This window comes from Merops nubicus, unplaced genomic scaffold, assembly GCF_000691845.1.
Source record: "Merops nubicus isolate BGI_N331 unplaced genomic scaffold, ASM69184v1 scaffold2470, whole genome shotgun sequence".
NCBI classification, from domain to species: Eukaryota; Metazoa; Chordata; class Aves; order Coraciiformes; family Meropidae; genus Merops; species Merops nubicus.
The window spans coordinates 1-19,972 of record NW_008581943.1 but is presented as its reverse complement, the minus strand read 5'-3'; the positions used below and the strand labels follow the sequence as shown (position 1 = coordinate 19,972).

At 40.7% G+C, this 19,972-nt stretch overlaps 1 protein-coding gene across 1 annotated transcript; it reads left to right on the top strand.

Moving 5' to 3' along the window:
• Nucleotides 1–3,500: 3,500 nt before the first annotated feature.
• Nucleotides 3,501–19,966, top strand: LOC103768839 (INO80 complex subunit D-like; the record flags this gene model as incomplete). The annotated part of the gene is made up of 5 exons (XM_008936000.1): nucleotides 3,501–3,596; nucleotides 3,702–3,948; nucleotides 9,343–10,097; nucleotides 13,140–13,248; nucleotides 19,777–19,966. Coding segments are annotated over exons 2-5 (1,272 nt in total), but the record flags the coding sequence as incomplete, so codon positions are not given.
• Between the last annotated feature and the right edge of the window lie 6 nt (nucleotides 19,967–19,972).

The following is a 19,972-nucleotide window of genomic DNA, read 5'->3' as shown; positions in this document are numbered from 1 at the left end:
GAGTAGTAAAAATGAAGTACTTTATTATGTTTTGCATCAATCTCTTACTAGCTTCACCAAGCACCCCTAGTTCTAATACTGTGTGGCATGGTGTATGACTATTCTATATTCACCTTATCCCTCACCATGATTGTTTTTTAAACCTCAGTCATGTCTTACATCATTTGGCAGTGGCACACATTTTTGGATTCTCTTCTGTTCTTTGCCCCATTGCTTCTGACTAGCTCAAAATCTTTTATTTAGAAGCAGTTGTTTAAGGAAAATCTAGATTCCCCAAGAAGCAGCATCTGATTTCTCATTCACGGGTTGTGGCTAAAGCTAGTTTGAGCATATTCAGGGATAAATTATGTTTCTATTGAAAGTTTATACAGCTCTAATGTAGAGCATAAGTGCAAAACCCAAAACAGCTTCCAGAAAGTTGTGTACCCTGATATTTTTGCTGTGAAGCACAGCTGCTTAAGCATTTGGTTTTTCCAGGGGAAGTCCATATTTCCGTCATCTCTTACTGAATCCTGTGGGACAAAAATAATATTTCCCCCACCCACTATTTAGCTGTGTAGTTTCAGTTCTCTTCAACTGAGCAACGTGTGTCTGTTCCATGCTTGTGGCATGTAGCAGCAAAAAGCTCTGTCAAGCACTCCTGTGTGTTTTGTTCAAAATAAAACACTGCATCAGATGAAATCAGAGTCAATAGATTTACAGGTTTTTGTGTATATGGGCTGCTGTGAAAGTAAAAAGAAAAAACTCCTTTTAGATTAAATACAACTTCAGTCTCTGATCCTGGCAGTGTATCCACTTAGTCTCTGTGTTTTAGGCAGCCTGTGTAGGAGTGTCCCAATAAAGATATAGTTGGGAGTTTGAGAGAGCTGCTGTAGGTTGCTGGGGGTTTTTTTTTGGCTTTTTTTTCGGCTTTTTTTTCATACAGCACTGGCTGCTGGGTGTATTAGTTGTCTTTTTGTTCATTACACTGTGGTTGCACTGACAGTTTCCTATCAGGATTTTTAACATGGTTCTATTTACATGTGCTTCCCTTAGTGTATATACAGACCCAGAAATTCGTGTTCAAGTTGATTGGTTTCTTTGGGGATTGTTGTCAGTATTTTGGTTTAAATTTTCATACGTATTGTACTTTTGACCTGTATCTTTCAGACAAGTAAGGCATAAAATACTATGCCTGCCTTGACACAGGCAAGTTAAATGTAAAAATAAGACTTAATTATGAGTTAAATCCAAAAATAAGACTAGGAGCACAAGAATAAATCCAGGATTATAGTGGCTGGAAACTGTGGAGCAGTTTCTGTACAGAAGCTTAATGGAGGCACACCAGGTATGCATTTCTCCCTGTTTACTTCAGAACCATTCTGAGGAACTCTTGTTCTTTGGTCTCCTGCTTGAGAACCTTCAGAAAAGAAAAAAAGTGGCTTGGTTGTGCAAAAGAGGAGATCATCTGTCAAAACTGCAAAGCGTGGTAGTGGTAGCTTAAAAGAAGGTGGTAAATAAACCAGAAAGAAGTAGAGAGCAGCAGGTGAGTCCAGGATGTGCTTGGCCTTTCAAGTTTTTCATCCTGTCCACTGTGCCACCAGCTAGAGCTTTGGTTGACTGTTGAGAGAAGCAAACTCCAGAGGGATAGGCTTTCTGCCAGCCTTGGTGTGTGTCTGAGATGTGATTAGTTGAGACTCATTTGATTACTTTTGCTGCCATAGGGATGGAAGAGGCTGTCTCTCAAACACAGGACCCAAACCCAGATCACAAATCCTGTACTGGGCATGGCCCCATGGGATTTATGTTTTTCTTTCACCCTGTTGCTGAATAATACTAAAGCATTTGTCAGTATCTGCCTTAGTGAATGTGTCTGAAAGGATTATTTGGTTCTCAGTGTGCTGAGGAAGAGATAGTTCCTTCTTCCCAGTCTGTGTTCTTGAAGGACACAGCCAACAATGAACTCTTTTGTTCTTAAGGCTGAAGTGTTGGTCATACCACAGTGATGGGTTTCAAATATATATAGTGTGTGGTCTGTACTCCATGTGCTTCCATGCATGGAGAGAAGCTGGGAGAGGTGATTTGGACTGGATGAGATGCCTGTGCTTGTGTTGTGGCTCTCTGGTGTAAAGAAAGTGTGAGGCTGCTGCCCCTGGGGCTCTGCTTCCATGTGTGTGTGGGAAGGGGACTGTGTATAAAGAGGAAATAACAAAATGATCCTTATTGCTATCAAACGATTAATCAGGTCAGTCATGCTACTCACAGTCTGCAGCACATGTCCCCATTCTGTGTGCTGGCTGGCTGCACGTGTGCATATACAACTGCTTCAAGCATTTTAAGTGTGTTTGTGAATTTTTAGTTAATGAAAGGCCAAGTTTATGCAGTTTGCTGTTAGAGGTGTGATAGGGTGTTCTGTTTTGCCCTGGTGACTTAGAGTTGCTTTCCTAGATCCCCCAGTGCCATGCTGCCTCTCATTTTCTCAAGGCACTTTTGTCCAGCAGAACACACAATAACACACAAAAAAATGCACAGAGTACTGAATATGCCATGTTCAAAAGAGTTTATTCCAGTGCTTCAGAATGGCTTTTCTGGATGAAAGCTGCCTTTTGCAGACTAAGCTGAGTGTAGCAGAGTAGCTGTAGAATATGTGTACTGTTAATTTTATTTGAATCCTCTTTGGTTTTTTTTTTGGTTGGTTTTTGTTCGTTTGTTTGTCTATTATTATTTATTTTTTAAATGATTGCCAAAGACTCCAGTGTTGGAAAATGAACAAGTCCCTTATGATTGCATGGATTTGGACTGTAGGAGTCTATTTGAGGTGGAAAAAAACTCAGTCCCTTGTTGAAATGACATTTCAGTCCTCTTGGCATCAATGGGAATGCTGCCTATGACATAATTAACTTCCACATTTCCCTAAAATAAATACAGTAAGGTAGGAAAATCTCTGAAGAACCATGGTGACCTCAGGAAGGACTGAATATTGAGGCTTGCAGAAGCTGTGGGCAGCTACAAGATCTGAAGGCTGTTCATCAAGTGTGGTTAAGAAAGCTTTTTTTATCATTTTTACAAAGAAAAAAAAAAGCTTTCTTGCACTGCCTGACAAAATTAAGGTTGTGCAGAGTGAGGATAGTCACCAGCATTTTTGTAAGCAAAGGCACTTGGAGTAAAACCTGTGCAATCCAATGGGTTAATCTTCATTCCACTTGATTCCTGAAGGCGAGTGATCAAATCTGACACTTAACCTTTTTCAGCTTGTAGCTCCTAATCACTTTCTAGCAGATGAGCAGAGTTCTGTTTCATGGGTTTAAATGTGGTGGCAGTAGAATTTTATTTTTTTTCCCCCAATAATTACCTTTCACAATTTCCAATACTGATTGAAAATTGTTGTGCTAGTGGATTTAACTCATTAGATGCTAGCTGAACCACGGGTTTGGTGACTACATCTGGCCACATACTTTTTAAGCAGTAATAATATCTGTTTTTATTCTGACTGACTTTGACCTTGTTAATATTTTCCTTAGACAATCTGCTTCATCTTGATTCGTCATCATTCCAGGATAGTGGTGTCCTTGGGGCTCTCTCTTAACATTGATATGATACAGAAGATTTAAAATCAGGTATTGTTTTGCCAAAAAAATGAAACACCCAGGCTAGAATGGAATGCTTTGTTGGTGGTTTTTTTTTTTCCTTCTGTGATTTCTCTTAATATTTTGGTCTTTCAGCTGATGTTCACAAGGAACAGAGTCACGTGATGTATGAAGGCAAACACATACACTTCTCTGAGGTTGACAATAAGCCCTTGTGCTCATACAGCCCCAAACTGTGCAAGCAGAGGCGACTCAACGGCTACGCCTTCTGCATCAGACACGTTCTGGAGGACAAGACTGCACCCTTCAAGCAATGTGAATATGTGGCCAAGTATAACAGCCAACGCTGCACCAACCCCATCCCCAAATCTGAGGACCGTAGGTGAGTCGTGGTTCCCCACCTGCAGAGTGGGAAGGGATGAGGCTGCTTTGAAGGTGCTGCCTGGTTTCAAGAAGGGAGAAACTGGTGTGAGTGGATCAAATTCCAGGCTGTTCCTCTGAGGATTTTAAGACCAGTAAACTTTATTTTCTGTGGGAATTAAGTACTTAGAAAGCAGAGAGTGACTTACTCCCAAGGGAATTTTTGGGAGAGATCACCATTTTTCTCAAATTCACTCTAAACTTTGGATCAAACCTGCTACACAGTGTGTGCCATTCTAATTAATTTGCTTTGTCACTCACAGTACATGCTCTTAAAAAGGCCTGCTTGTTTGGCCAGCTGTGCCAAAAACATGTTTCCATCTGCTTTTTCAGGGCAAACAGTTGAAAACACACACCTTCTGGGCTAAAGGAGCGGTGACACACAGGGACGAATCCAGAATCACAATTCAGTGCTGGTGATCTGGCACTGATCTGTAGTGTTGTATTACTGGAATAAAATAGGTATTACTTGATAACAGCTGAGCCAGCTGGGAAAGTGCTGTCCACTCCCTTTCTTCTTTGCTTTTCCCATTCTTTCCCCACTCCCTGCCCAAATGAAGGTGCCCAAGGTGCCCAGGTGTTTAGTGCCTTGCAAGAGATACTGCTTGAAGTTTTTGGGGAGTTGGGAATTCAAACCAGATTTCCTGAATTGAGGTTCATACTGTGACCACAAGGACATTGTTCCTTGCTCTTAAAGAGTTCCTGAACCCCTGTCTCATTGATGTTGCTTGGGCTGAAGTAGCAGAATTTGTCTGATCTTGGTTACTAGGTATATATGACTTTAATTTTTCAGAGTCATTGTTGCAGGTTTTGCCAGTAACACAGCATTTAATTAACATGTGTGTTAACTATCTGAGACTTACTCTGTTAGAAAAATTTTTTTTTCAGCCTAAAACATAAACAAAACATGCCAAAAAAGAATCAAACCACTATTCCCTGACCTTTCCCATTATTAGCTGCCATTCACTAACCTTTTGCATTATTAGCAGCGTTCCCACTGTGCCCTACATAAAACTTCCTTCCCAGCTCACAGCTCCCTCTCTTGTCTGAAACAACAGTTGGACTGTGCTCTAAATTAACTTGCACTTCACCTGCCATCTCAGTTGAGGAGAATGATGAAGTGAGAAAAAAAAACACGAATGTTTGTCAGAAGCTGTAGGGCAAATGCTCAAATGGCACAAGATGAATAACTTTAAGCTGTAATTTGACAGTCAGTGACTGTTTCTTTGCTACCGTACAATTGAGGCTCTTTGGAAATAGGCTCACAGAAATCATGGAAATTGTTAGTGCAAATGGTATGCTGTAATTTCAGATGCAGGAGCTGACTGAGCTGGGGTTGCTGTTTACCAGGGGTCACACTTAAAAACAATAGAACTAGTAGTACTTAATACCCTTTTTTTTAAGTCTCATGTGTTCCCATGGAATTCGAGATTTTTCTTTACACCTTGAATCGAGTTCACACTTTGTTCTTTTTGATTTTTCTCAAGTTGAAGTGAAGTGTGGTCATGACATCTGGTGTATGTTATATTAGAATAATTCAGTTGCATGTCGAGTGTCACATTACAGTACTTGAAGAGGACAGCAGGTGTCTGAAGGAGAAAATAAACTTTTAATTTCAAATGAGAGGATGTGATAGTTTGGAAGAATATTTTAAAAGGCTGCTTCTCAGGGCAGAGTTTAATTTTAACAATAAAATGCAGTGAGTGCTAGTGATAAGACTGTGCCTGCTCTAATTTTTTTGCTTTTTTTGGCAGACAAACCTGTATCTGTTTCTTAGGAGAATTTTTTTCACACTCTGCTTAATATAAAGATGTCTGCTATGTCTGAGTTCTTTACTTGTAGCTTTTAATTTTCTGTGTACAAAATTGCTGTCAGATGGTCATTTTATCACAGTTCTAGACATGTAACTGTACATGATCAGATGCAGGCTGTATGATGCTCTGACAGCTATCTTCTTCTACACTTTTAAGGATTAGAAGAAATAAAATGTCTTAACAGGATGCACACATTATATGCCAAAAGCTTCATAGTCAGTCCACAGAAACTTAAAAAAAAATCACTTGACCCTAGATAAATGAGATGCCACAAAGATACTTAATATGCTGCCATATTATTAGATTTCTTATTAACCATTAACATTCTACAAATTGAATCTAATAATAGTGGATGACTTCATTGCCTGATTTGGGGTCTGGTTTCTCTGTTTACTATCTTGTTTTTATAAAGAGTATACATGGGATAATACAGACATAGGTTCTGTATTTCCTTTGAACACCTCTCCTCATCTTGTATCCAAATACACACACAGATAATGAAGCTGAACTTAATTTTTATTACAATTTAGCTGGGTTAAACGCCATTTTCTTTCTAATTCTCATCTTTTAAGTGAATCTTCAAATACTTTGTTAACATGCAAGATGCTCTCCAGTTTATTTGGGATATTCCTTTACTTAAGAGACAGGACTCGATACCAGTCTGGGAGTACTGGGAGGCAGAATGCAGCTGTAGGTGGAATGCCTCACTCTCTGGATTCTTGCACTCCCAGTGATGTGGAAAACAGTGCAGCTGAAGCATTCAAAATCAGAGCCTGTCACCTTTTGTGTGCTTCATATTATGGCAGTTTTAATGGCTATCAACCCACTGCTTTTACCACGTGTGCTGACTGCGTTTGACCTCACCTGCACAGCATAAGTACCTCTGGCACTGGTAGGGAAGGGAGGGGAAAAAAGTCATTTTAGATACTCAGTGTGGTACTGTCAGCTGAGAATAACTCACAGGCAGGTTATGGAAGTGACAAATTGAGCTGCTAAGACAGGCACATTAGAACTGGCTCTTGTAGGGCCAGCTTGACCCTCGTGGGTTTCATGCTCAGATCTATGTGGAAGGGACTGTGCTACTTGCAGGTGCTATCCCAGTCTTCCCAATAATCTCTTCCCTGGAGGATGAACTGCTGAAACCTTCCCAGCATTACACCTGATGTAAGGAGTTTACTGCCTTAACTCAGCTCGTTATAGACTGGTTTTAGTGGAGTCAGTTAATGTCCACACCAGGCTCTGCAGTGCCACAGAGGCAGAGCCAGTTTGGGCTAGGGCTGACTAAAGAGCCATCCTGAAACCTGAAGGAGAGGGAGGTGAGGGGGTGTGCCTGCCTGGCCCCACGTGGGACTAGCTGGAGCCTGACAAGGCCAAGGCTGTGTTGGTGATAATAAATTATGCCTTGCCAAAGCTGCCTGTGTGTAGTTTCTGCTCTGGCAGGGGGGTTGGACTAGATGATCTTTTGTGGTCCCTTCCAACTCCTAACATTCTGTGAATCTGTGTAGTTTTCTCTACTCAGAGAAGACCTAAGTGTGCTTCCCAGTTTGTTCTTGCTTCTTTTAGTCCAAGGTGTATCAGAATCAGTTTTGCTGGAAGACAGGGAGTTGCTAGAGCCTAAAGCACAGAGCCAAGTCAGCATGTACTGAACTCTGCAAGTGCAGGTGATCTATATTTTCCTTATGTTGTAGCCTGGCATCTGTGGATTTGTGTCCAGAGGTGATGCCTGCATAAGATACAGTTGGTTTTCAGTGATGCAATATGGTCAGTTGAAAGAGCCAAAACTTTATTCTCTACCATATACAAATTACTCTGTTAAGAGTTAAATGAACAAGCAAAATCCTTAATAGTCTAAATCTCACAGTATGTTAGCAAGCTTACTACCTTTTTACAGGTTTAATCACCTCTTCTATTTTTTGCTTTCTCTTTGTTTTTCACAATGCAAATAGACCAGCCAGTGTTATGTCCTCACAGCCACACAAGCACAAGGTGGCAATATTTAAATTCTGAACAATATAAGGGAAGCATTCACACTGAGCAAAACTCTTGATTGAAATCAGAGGGGAAAAAAATTCCCATTTCTGATTTGAGAGTCCTTATGGGTGTGGATCCCTAAAGAAACTGCATACATGTGGATCAGTAAGCAGCATCTATGAAGTTGCTTCTCCTTTTTTACCTTTCATGGACCCTTTAGAAGCAGTTCACACGTTGCTTCTTTAAGGGGTGAGTCACAAGTTAAAAGTCATTTAATGTAGTGTTAATATTTTTTTTTGGTAATTTGTTTTGAGCTTTGCTGCTATTTTTCTTCTCTATGAAGACCCAGAATAATTTCATTTTAACCTATTTGTTCAACTAAACTTAGTTTTCTTAGATTCATAGTGGTCAGATTTTAAAGAATACTTTTATGGGTATTTCCTTTTCTCATCCATAGATACATTGATGTAGATTTTTTTCCTCATATCTTTGCTTTCATCTGTAAGCTGCAGGTTATAGGTGGGATCATGCAAAGGCAGAAATCTAGTTGCTGGTGGCCTTCTACAGAGACTGGAGGCCCTGCCTGTGTGAAACAGGAAAAGGAGCAGATCATGATTCCTAAATTTCTATTACTAGCTTGTTTTCATCAGACAAAAATTGTTTACTTCTTAGTATGTTATCTGTGGCCATAAATTCTAACTCTTCTCCTTTTAATCCTCATGACAAACTTTAAAAGACTTTCCCTTTTTTTTTTCCTTTGTTTTTATTATAACATGACTTTAAAAGCTTTTTTACATTAGAAGAACTTAAAATCCATGTCTATGGATTGTATACATATTCCTGGCATTGTGTAAACATTTTTTCTAGCAGCAGAGAATTACTTTTAAACCAGATTTTTGTTTGAAGAACATTCAGCTAATCCTCTGGCTACAAAATTCGTCCTGTTAAACTACTAAACCAGAAGTGAAATATTTATGCTACTTGTTCATTAAGTGCAAATAATGACCCTTCTCAGCAGGTGTCTCTGTTGAGTTTGACTCTGTAAGAAACTGCTCCCTACCTGCACAGTAGAATTTGTAAATATAATGTGTGTTGGTGAACATGTTAACTAGTTCCAGTGGAAGGACAGCCAGATGAAAGGAAGTAGTCTTCAGTGTATTTTGTCCTGGGAGCTTTTGAGATGATTAGAGTTAATGGCTTGAGTTCTCATTGGTTTATGTACCAGACAGTCCCTTTGTTTTGTTCACTTTCTTTTGTGATTTTTTACCCTACTGGGGAGGAAATATTTTGAATGGTTGTCTATGAATCTCCTGTGAATAATGAATGAAGATGTTTATGTCTTAAAATTACAAATCATCACTTGTATAAGGTTTATTTTCTGTTACAGGTTGGGAACACCACAGTTACCTGTTGTATTAGGACACTTCTTATAAAACCTTATAAAACCTCTTGTGTTTCCATCCAGATTTGCACGAGAGGGGTGTGTGGGTTTCCCTTCAGTGCTGTCTGTTCTCTTCAGATTTCAGTTTACAAGAGTTGAGTTAGTAACTGACTGCTTTTACTTTTCCAAGGTACTGCAACAGCCACCTGCAGGTACTTGGCTTTATACCGAAAAAGGAGAGGAAGAAAAAGAATGATCCCATAGAGGAGGTAAAGGTCAGGCATCAGATGGATGCTATGGCCTTCAGTCTGACAGTGCCCACCCTGGCCTTGAAGATGCCCAATGGATTGGATGGGATGTCCCTCTCCCCTCCAGGGGCTAGGCTTCCTCTCCACTACCTGGAGGCAGAATTAGAAGACCCCTTTGCTTTCAACGAGGAGGATGATGACCTAAAGAAAGGGGCGACGGTGAGGAAAAAGTTGCAGAGCAAGTTGGCTCAAAACCGGCAGCGCCAGAGAGAGACAGAGATTTTAAAAGTTCGTCAAGAGCACTTTAGCCCCCTTCCTGCACCTTTGCAGCAGCAGCCTCTGCAGCAGCAGCAGCAGCACTCCCATCTGCCACCTTCAGCAGCTTCGTTAAAGCCGACAGGGCTACCGCAGGGCATCGTCTGCAAGTCACCTCAACCTCCCAACACCAGCCTACCAATGCAGGGAGTGGCACCCACCACACACACTATAGCACAAGCCCGGCAGTTGTCTACCAAGAGACCTCTGCCTCTCCTGCCACCCACAAGGGCTCCTGCCATGGACCCTCCAAGGACTGATCGAGTCCTCATGAAAGCCACAGCCTTCTCTCCGCACTCGTCCTGCATGAGCCGGCTACAGAGACTGGTGAAACTGTGCACTCGAAAGCAGCAACTGGACACTGACCTCTTTCCACATTTAGGTGGGTACATAACAGATGAACCTCTGACTTATTTTTTAGCCTGAAACCAAAAGTCAAAAGGGGAATGTCTTTCTAGCCCTGTTCCGCGTTCACACGTGGTCCTCGCAAGGTAACCCTGAACTAGGCGATCTCCTGGTGTTCTCTTTAGCCCTGTTCTTTGTGAAGGGAATGCCTGGGGGTATCACAAAGGGTTTGGGGCATTTTGGTTGTTTATTCTTCATAATGTTCATTTGAGAAATCAGACTGGAGTGTGGCAAACATTGCTTGGATGATGCAGACATCGTGCGGAAGGTTTGCAACCCGAGCAGTGAAGGTGGCACCAGCTGCACCTACATGAGTGGACAAAGTTAGACTGAGTGTTAGACATGTGACAAGTGCACATTACAGAGTGAGTGCAAGTAAAAGTTTGGAGATGTGGCCCATCATTCTCTGCAAACCCAAATTTCCAGTTGATTTGACTTGGAAAGTTGGAGCACAAGAGAATTTTTCTTGATTGGGCCTAATCATGTATGGAATGTGATGGAACAAAAGCAAGACTACTGCAGGAGGGCAGCACTGTTACAGCAGGTCATTGGAGGTGTGGAGTCTTGTCCACAAGTCAGTGCAGGAGTAGTCCCCTCCTTATTTATGTAGAAACTGCAATAATCTATGCTGCTTGTGAAAATATAAGTAAATATGACCAACTCACTGCTATGATAGTCGTGCTCTATAAAGCTTTAAAAAGGCATCTGCCCTTGTGGCTTATTTGTCTGGTGATAGATGCAGACCTAGGTACACCTGTCTGTCCTTGTTATCTCCCTCACCCTCCAAAATTGCTTTACTTTTCTGCTTAGTTTTAGATTGTACTTTTCTGACGAGTGAAATACTGACAGGGAAAAGGGAAACAGGCATCAGGGTGTGATATTAGAGAAGGAATGCCATTTGTAATTAAAAACACCCAAACAAGACTTCAGATAAATCTGGCTGTTCTTTATATAACATCTTATTTAATTGCAAACATCTGTAATTTTTTGCTATTTCAATTAACCTTTTTTAAATTTGCTGTTAAGATCTGCCCTTTGGCACTGGAGGGGTAGCCTGGCTCTTTGTTCAGAAGATAATTAGCATCCCATAGCATGTCTCCAAAGGACATTGTTCTTCAGAAAATCACTTTGATGGTCCTATATATAACAGAGGTCTTTTGAGAAATGGCAACTCCAGAGGCATTTCTGAGTGTCACAGACCCCAGCAGCTTAGAAAGTGACCTGTGTTTTGAAAGATCACTTGGTGTTTCATGTTTTACATTCTCTAGTGGTGACCAGGCATAGGGAGAAAACTGCTATAGGAGTACAGTTATGCAGAGGCACAACTGTGTGCATGGAATTAGAATACTTCATATTGGGCAAAGTAATGGAATGCACAGATTAATTATGTGAGAGTGGAAAATGTATTTGTTATTTATTCATCATGTGCCTTAATATTAAAGACTGCTTATGCCAGTTCAGACAATTTCAGGTTTTCTTTTTTATGCTAGAGTAGCACTAGAGGTGACTGCACAGAACCTGTAAAAAGATGCAGCCAGTTTTATGTGTACCTATATCAGAGCCATGTAATTGGATATTAATGTAACTGCAGTCTTCAATCTAAGTGTAGCTGAACCTGGATTAGATCTTATTCCTCCATTTCTGCAGTGCCCATTAGAAACAAAACAATGCAACCTCAGATTTTTTTTTTTAAGCTTTGGATAAATAATTTGTTACATGCTTTTGATTGTGGACATCTTTATCCAGTGGTTAAATTGGGTTTTTTTCATTCCTTTGTGGAAGAGAGGAGACTGAAGAACATTTAAATTGAAAATCTGGCATTTTATCAAATGTCCTAAGATATCTTAATCTAGTTCAAATGCATAGGTCAAAAATAGGAATGAAGAATAGAATTTTCAGGACGCCGAAGTTCCTGAAAAATAAGGTTTCTGATATTGCTGGTTTATTTTGAAGTGTTACTTCTAAAGGATGAAGGCACTCCTGATGATTATATTCTGACTCTGAAAGTAGGTGCCCAAGTACTGATGCATTTCTCAAATTCAAAGCATCTGACTTCAGAATCACCTCAGATAAAGCAATTTAGTTTTAGCAAAAATAAAGTGCTTCTTAACTCTATCCCAACTGCTGCTGCATTTCCAAGGAGCACACAAGTGACAAAGTAATAATGCTGGCTTGTAAATGACTTTATCCCACCTGCTGCAAGGAATGGGCAAGAATTCTACTGAATGTGAGAGAGAGAGTAGGAAAAGCTACAAAAAATGAAGCTCCAGACAAAATGTTCTGCCTGAGAACTTACAGGACTCTGTTTCTGGCTGTCCTGCTCAAGGATTGTGTTTAGCTGGAGTAGCTGAGGCTGCTGGTGCATACAATAAGTTGATTCTACTGCATCATCATTAAGCAAAAGCATGGTGCTTAGTGAAAGTGCAGGAGTCTTTGCATCTCTCCCTTTAGCTCTCTTCTCATGCTAATGTATGCATTTGGCAGGCAATTTCAGAGACTGAGCAGAGAAACATCCTGTGTAACTGTGCATCTCTGCCCATGCTGCTCTGTCTTATGGTTTTCCTATTCTTCCTGTGTTTTGGCACAGAACAGGCATCAAAATACAAACAGAAATGAAAGAGACCTGTTTAGATGATATAGTATTGAAAATTAGCAGATGCTCAGTTCTTCCTGGCAGGGACTTCTCTCTTTCTTTGTCTATAAAGATTCCATGTACTTTGCATGGAAGCTGTAATATTTTTCTGTGGATAAGAAAGCTGGGAATTTTTTTTCCACTGCTTGTAGGTAAAGAAACCAATAAGGATTTCAGAAGGAAAACTCCAAATTTGTCAAAAGTCAGGGCATGCTATTTGCACACTAACAGAGCTGTTCCTGGAACTTTGCCTGTGTCACTGAGAATATGATAGGATCTAGCAAAGATGATTGTTCTTGCAGCTATACTACAAATTCATTTTTTGTGCCAGAGGTTGCTCAAGTGGATACACTTTTCATCCAGCTTTCATGTTTTCCATTCCCCTAGGGCTGGATTGGTCTGAAGACAGTGGAGAAGAGTTGGAAGACTCAGAGCAAACCTCCCCTTACCAGGTTGCGTGGGCTGTCCGAGAAAGCCTCGGCTACGAGAGGCATGAGTGAGTATGGTTCTGTAGCATTCATCCTGGCCTTGATGGAATAAATCATGCAAATGTGAACTTCACTTCAAGCAGAGTCAGTGGAACCTGAGCACTTGTTTGAGAGCTCTGCTGAAACGAAGGATTGTTTGAACTCATTTGGTTGTGAGAGCTGTGAAGCAGCTTGTCGCCTTCTGTCCCAGTTTCCACCTCACTTTGAGACCTTTGTGCACTCTGCTATTGTAAGGATGCCCCAAGAAAGAATTTAAGTTTATTTGCCAAAATTTAATTGGGTTTAGTGTGATTTGTTTGTGAACTTGTGTGCCTCACTGAGTAGAGGTATATCCTGAATTAGAACTAGTGAAGGGACTTGTTGCTGTTGGTTTCTTGCCTTTCCTACTATTTGTGAATAACTTTGTTAGTAAACTTGCTACATTTTACTCATTAATCTTTATGGTAATTGTGCAAGACATTGTTTGTTTAAAGGTAATGGCATCTCTTTTCATAATTAAGTGTTGAATAAACCTCTGTTTTATTCAATAAACCTCTGCATTGATAGAAGTGATGTGATTGAAGGGGTGAGCAGGTGTTAGCTGCTAGTGCAGAAGGGCTTGTGGTGTTCTCTACATCCTGCTGTCATGAATCTGAACTTACAGCAGGATGTGACAATGTATGTCTGCTAATATAAATTTTAAGGTGCAAAGTTAAAGCATCCCAAGTGTAGTATTGTAGCAAAACAGAAGCATGTAGATAACAAAAGGAATTTGGTGTCTCAGTCAGGTTTGACTGTAGTTTCTACAGTGTGATTCTCTTCCATTATGCAGCTGGAATTTTTGATACTACAGCTCTCTCCTGTTTGCTTAATTTTTAAATATCACAGTTAGAGTTCTGTTAATGAAATGTTTTGTTGTTACATGGCAATTCTGAAATTACTGGAACTTCTTACCAGCTCAAAAGATTGTCCACAAGCTGAACAGCAAAGCTGTATCTCTGTCATCAGGACAGACACCAGGACACTAAATACTGAGAGCCTTCAGTGAATCAAAGCTTAATATCAGCATGCAGACTTCCTTTTTTTAAAAGGGTTTTTTTCTCTGATGAATGACCATTGTTTTTTAGGGCTTCAGCAGACAGAGAGAGAGAGTGAGCTTTCACAAACATTAGTTTTATCTTAAAAGGCAAATTTTAAACAAACTGTTTTGGGAAAATATGAGCAGACTTTCAGACTTTTAATTCATACACAATTTTCAAAGCAGATATATCTATTAAATAACTTCCCTTACACTCTTCTGTCTTTGACATTTGATCTGGTTCTTCCATAGATCCCTGGGGTTTTGTCAACTTAGAAAGGTCATCTCTGTGTATTTTGTCTTTTATTTGTCTTAACTTCCTTTGGATTTTTCCTACTCTTTCACATACTGAGAGAAAAGAACACATTTTCTTGACATTTCCTGTTTCATTCTAGCATTTTATGCACTTAAGTTAAACACTGTCTTAGCTAAATTATGATGGATAAATTTTTGTGTGGTACTGGCTGCTTTTGTGCTTCCATCAGCCTGCCCAGTGTTAGCTCTTCAACAACTTGCCTAATTTTGTTTATGGATAAACATTGATACACTGACTTGATGTCAGCCTTGTAAAACTTTTAATTTCATTTCTGCAAGCTTCTCTAGGGGTTTTTGTTACCTAAAGTGTTTCACAGTGACACTTTTGCAGTGTGACCTGCTGTTGAAGATGAATTGGTTCAGGCTGTTTCTTGGGGGATCAGATCTGTCAAAATGACTTGTCTGGCTAATCTGGCAGTGCAGACTGGTGGCTCCTAACTTGGTCAGCCAATGACTTGCTGTGGCTCTAGATTTTTGGGGGCTTGCTTTAACAGAAAACCAATGGAGATTGTTTCCCAAAACATTTAGATTCTAAAATCACATACCTAAACCAATGGGAATTTACTTACTTAAAGCTGTTTTTTCTCTGTCCATTTGTGTCTGAGCTTTCAGTCCCTGTGCTGAAGGGATGTGTCTCCAGCAGGTGACTCCATTCTGTTCTTTTCCATTTGACTCTGTGGAAGGCAGCAGGAGGGATGCATCTCAGAACAGATTAATAGAAATGAACAGTTAATTTCTGCATTACTGGACAGCTTGTTCTCAACATTTTTGGTTGTATGATTGTGGAGGGTATCCTCTAACTTTCTGTTGACCTTTCTTTGTGGTACTGTAGCTGCTCTTAGACTCTGAAAAATTCACCAGATTGGTTTAAAATTAATGTCTTAACAGCAGTAGATTTCTTTAGTTCACTTGCCTTCAACTGAACATTGCCAAGTAGAACCTGATGTGCTGATGTTGATGCTTCAGTAGAAGACTTTCTTTGAGCACTACTCCCTAGAAAAATAGCAAAATTGTGTCTGTTAGAAGTAACTTGGCTTCTTGTTTATCCTATTGGAAGCTAGATGCAGCTTGATTTAATCTGTAGTGTCCAGGATGCTGGTGTGTGGTTGTGGGGTTTCGGTCACTGCCAATTTCCTGGTTGTCTTAACGTGAGTGCTTATGTATGTTAGGTGATTGTCTGCTTTAGATATACAAGTTCATCTCCTGACAGATTGTGCATGTGCACTGACTTGCACCAGAGGCCTCCAGGTGCTGTATCAGCCCAAATAAGCTACTGGTGCACAGAATACTTCCTGAGTTTCAAGGAAGCCCACCTCTAAGATGTAAGATGCTGGCTTTTCTTAAAGGGACAAAGGCTCAGGGATCTTGTTGGAAATGCTTTTGTTTAGGTGTTTCATGGATCTGTCTCCCCATGGCTTTTGTTTAGGTGTTTCATGGATCTGACCCCTCACACAGAGGAAGGATCTTTTTCTGGATCCTTGTAGTCGTGACAGGTTCTGTGTGGATTTTCTACTCTGTGGTTCGTCTCCTCACTCCCATTGAAACTTGGTAATCCCACCTAAATAATGAGGGAGGGAGGACTCAGGGAGTCTCCACTGTCACAAAACTATCAGGGCAGGTGCTGTATGTGTTCCAGTGTGGTGTCCAGGGGTCTGTCAGCTGCACCATTTCAGGGGCTGGGGATGTCTGTGCCACTGCCAGGGCTGATGCAGTGTTTTCTGCCAAGTGTAGTTGGAACTTCTGCTGTGTTTGAACTGAGATTTGATGTCTTACTCATAGTCTGTTTCAATTCATAGCTCTTCTTTTGCTTATAAATACCTAAAGGGCAGGTGGCAAGAGGATGGGACCAGACTCTTTTCAGTGGTGCCCAGCAACAGGACAAGGGGCAATGGGAAGTTCCATCTGAACATGAGGAAAAACTTCTTTCCTGTGAGGGTGACAGAGCACTGGAATAGGCTGCCTGGAGAGGTTGTAGACCTTCCTTCTCTGGAGATATTCAAAACCTGCCTGGATGCTCTCCTGTGCAACCTGCCCTAGGCAAAGCTGCTTTGGCAGGGGGATTGGACTAGGTGCTTGACAGAGGTCCCTTTGAATCCAAACCATTCTGTGTGATTCTAGCCTGTTAATCTACACACTTCATACTGTTGCAACCATCTGTGGAAACACAGGCCAAATATTTGCATTTATTATTCTGTCCTTTAATTTTGAGAAATGGGGTTCCTGTGGTAGGCACAAGTTTGAATAGTAGTGCAGGAGTGGCTGGTGAGGAAGGCTGCTGGGCTGGGAGGAGTTCCTCCCTGGAGCTGCAATTGGGAGGGTAAGCAGGGGCTGTTCCCTGTTGTAGATTAATGAAGCTTCCCCCTAGATAATTCAGCTACTGGGTCTTGTAGCTTAGAAAGTGCTGAAAAACAGACAACTTTAAAACAAAGCAGGTTTTCACTCCCTCCACTGAAATAGAGATAAAGTGAGCATTTCAAGTAGCAAGTTTGGAAAGGGAGTGTGAAGCTTGGAGTCCCTCCATACCAGCTCACCCAAAGAGCAAATACCAACAGTCTTCTCAAAGTTGGATTTAAGAACTCCCAGTAACTAGGAGAGCAAAAAGAGAAGGGTCTTCAAATCCTTCCTTGTGAGGCTTTTGAAGTACTATTGCTGGGCTGTCTCAGGGTGGAGAGAATATTCTCCTGGTGCCCTGACAGTGCCTGGCTGCTCACAGTACCCTTTTGCTTTTCCTCTCTGCTGCTTTGTACTGCCTTTGTTTTCTTCCTGAACACTCAGCAATAATTCCCTTGATGTTTGCACATGACAGCCTTAAAGGGAAGGGCTGGGAAGAAGCATTTTGGATTATCAAATGGTTTGTGTGCACTTTCAGGGATCTTTTGAAAAATGAAATGCCACACGTTAAGTTGAACTTCAGAAGTTTTATGTGCAGCTTAAGAGAATAAACTAAATAGAAGTTGGTAAACTTGTTTATGAAAGGACAACAATAAAAGTACCTTTTGGTTTCAGTACTCGCCTAGCAAAAATAAAAAAGGAAGCTTTGCTGTGATATTTTTAGGTTTCTTTGAATATAAAGATGTTTTGGTTAATCTTACTGCTCTGGAAACAATTCTGAATAGATTTTTAGAAACTGTTTGCCTTGAAAACTTGAAAACACTTGTCCACTGCAGGCATGATTTCCTTCTATGTCTTGTATATGTGTCTTCATCTGCTTTTTAAAAATTATCTCCTCATAAACTGAAGTTCAAAATATTTTAACATACCATGATTTTTTTCTGGGAGGGAAGTAAAATGTCTCAAATATGGAGACAGTTGAATTAAAAAAAAAAAACACACCTTCCACGAAAAATTAACTTTTTTTCCCCTCCCAAAGGGTATTCCTGTCTTCTCTTAAAATTAGTTTATAACCATGTTTAAAATTAAATCAGTATGTCTGCAACTTTGTTTAAAAATCTTGTCCCAGAGCAGTAATGAAAGACTTTAGACCTGCTTGTGTCTAACTGATTCCATCTCTGTTCCTCTTTTATTAATACATTGGAAAAAAGGAAAATCTATAATAAAAAGCACACAATTAAATTTTTCTGAACAGGTTGTTTTCCCCGGGTGGCATTCTTTCCTAAGAGATCTTAAAAGATCTTTTTATTTTCAATGTGAAAACATTTTTAAACATTACATATGATAAATATTTTTAACAGTTTGTATTTGCTACTAAGCATTTAATTGCAGAGATTAAATCCTTGTGATTTATGCTTCCAGAGAATAATTGTAATCTGTTTTAACAAATAAAACACACAGTGTGGTTGAGTTCATATAAGCCTTTATAAAAATGTGCATTTGTGTCAAGACAGCCTGTGCTCCTGTGGAGTTTTTGTGGGGAGCCTCAGTGGAGATGGATGCAGCCTCTTAAATTCTGCCCTGTGTGTGAATTGAGTAAGAGTTTTCACAGTGGAAAGTGGGTCCTCTCCGTGTTGCCTTTCAGGGACAGCAACTCTCCCTGCATTCCTGGATCTTATTTTTTTGGTCTGCTTTGCTATAGGTAGGCTTGGGTGTCAGTTCCTTCAGTCTCACTGGCCAAGCTCTGCAGGCTGAACCTTGGGAACTTTTGAGTTGCTTGATTTGTTTGGAGTTGTGTTCTTCCCCCTGGCCTTCCTTTGTTATACAAATAGGAAAGTTGGGAAAAAGTTTCTTTGTTCTGTGAGGGGAAAAACTGAAAGGAAAAACTGAAAAAAGTCTGCTTTGCTTGGATTCAGTGTAAGCTCTTTGTTGCTCAATGCACAAAATCCATTGTTCTGCAAACTAGATCTTGTTGTGGAGGACTTCTGGGTAGCTTCTTGTTTTAATAAGTCCCTATGATGGTTTTACTGTGTTTCATGATTTTTACTTCATTCAGCTGAATGTGTTGACATGGTTTGATAGTTTTGTTGATATGGGCCTGGACATTCAGGAAGCCAAGATAAATGGGAAAATGTTTTCTTCAGCAAATGAAGAACTGGGTCGGTCCTTCACCTGATCATTGCTTAGCCCTGGTCTGATTATTTTTCCCAGTACCTTTGCAGTTAAATGTGAGTTTCTTCTCCATGGCTGTGCTGTAACTCAGCTTTACCTCTGCAGAGGTGTCAACTGCCAGCTGCTTGAGTGTGCATTTTGGTTTAGAAAGGAATACACCACTTGGAAGAGTAAATGGGATTGGAAAAACTCAGCAGCTTTGGTACTTGTTAGAATTTGACCATCTTCTCCAGCATGATCTTTCTTTAACAGATTTCCACTACATAGTTCCCTACCCTTGTCCTCTCCATTAATTGCACCTTGATTTACGAGTTGGTCTCGTTTGCTGAGACATTTACAGTAAATAAAGGTTAGCAGTATAGATTTTTCTTTTTAATTTTAAGAGCAGGCTCTAGACATTTAAATGTGTCAGGCTTGATGATAAATTGATGTAATCTCTAATAATGACATGCTAAGAAGGGTGAGTACCTTTAGAACTGAAAAGAGGTCCTGCTCTTACCATGTCTCAGGCATCCCTGCCCGACTGCGGTCCTTGGCTGTTTGTGGGGCTGGAAGGCGAGAGGCGGAGTTAACAACTCTATTAAAATGACTAATTAGCTTCCTTGGGAAAATAAATAAATCCATTCTTAAGGCCTGTTTGTTTTTGTTTTCCCTCCCTCAGGTCCGAGGACGACGGCGCAGAGGACAGGAGCTCCAGGGTGACCAGACTTTGCACTTACTTCCAGCAGAAGTACAAGCAGCTGTGCCGGCTGGAGCGGGCGGAGGCGCGGCAGCAGAGGTGCCGGCGCACGCTGCGCAGAGCCCTGCTGCAGGCTGCCAGCAGGGAGCCCGAGCGGGCCGGCCAGCTGCTCCAGGAG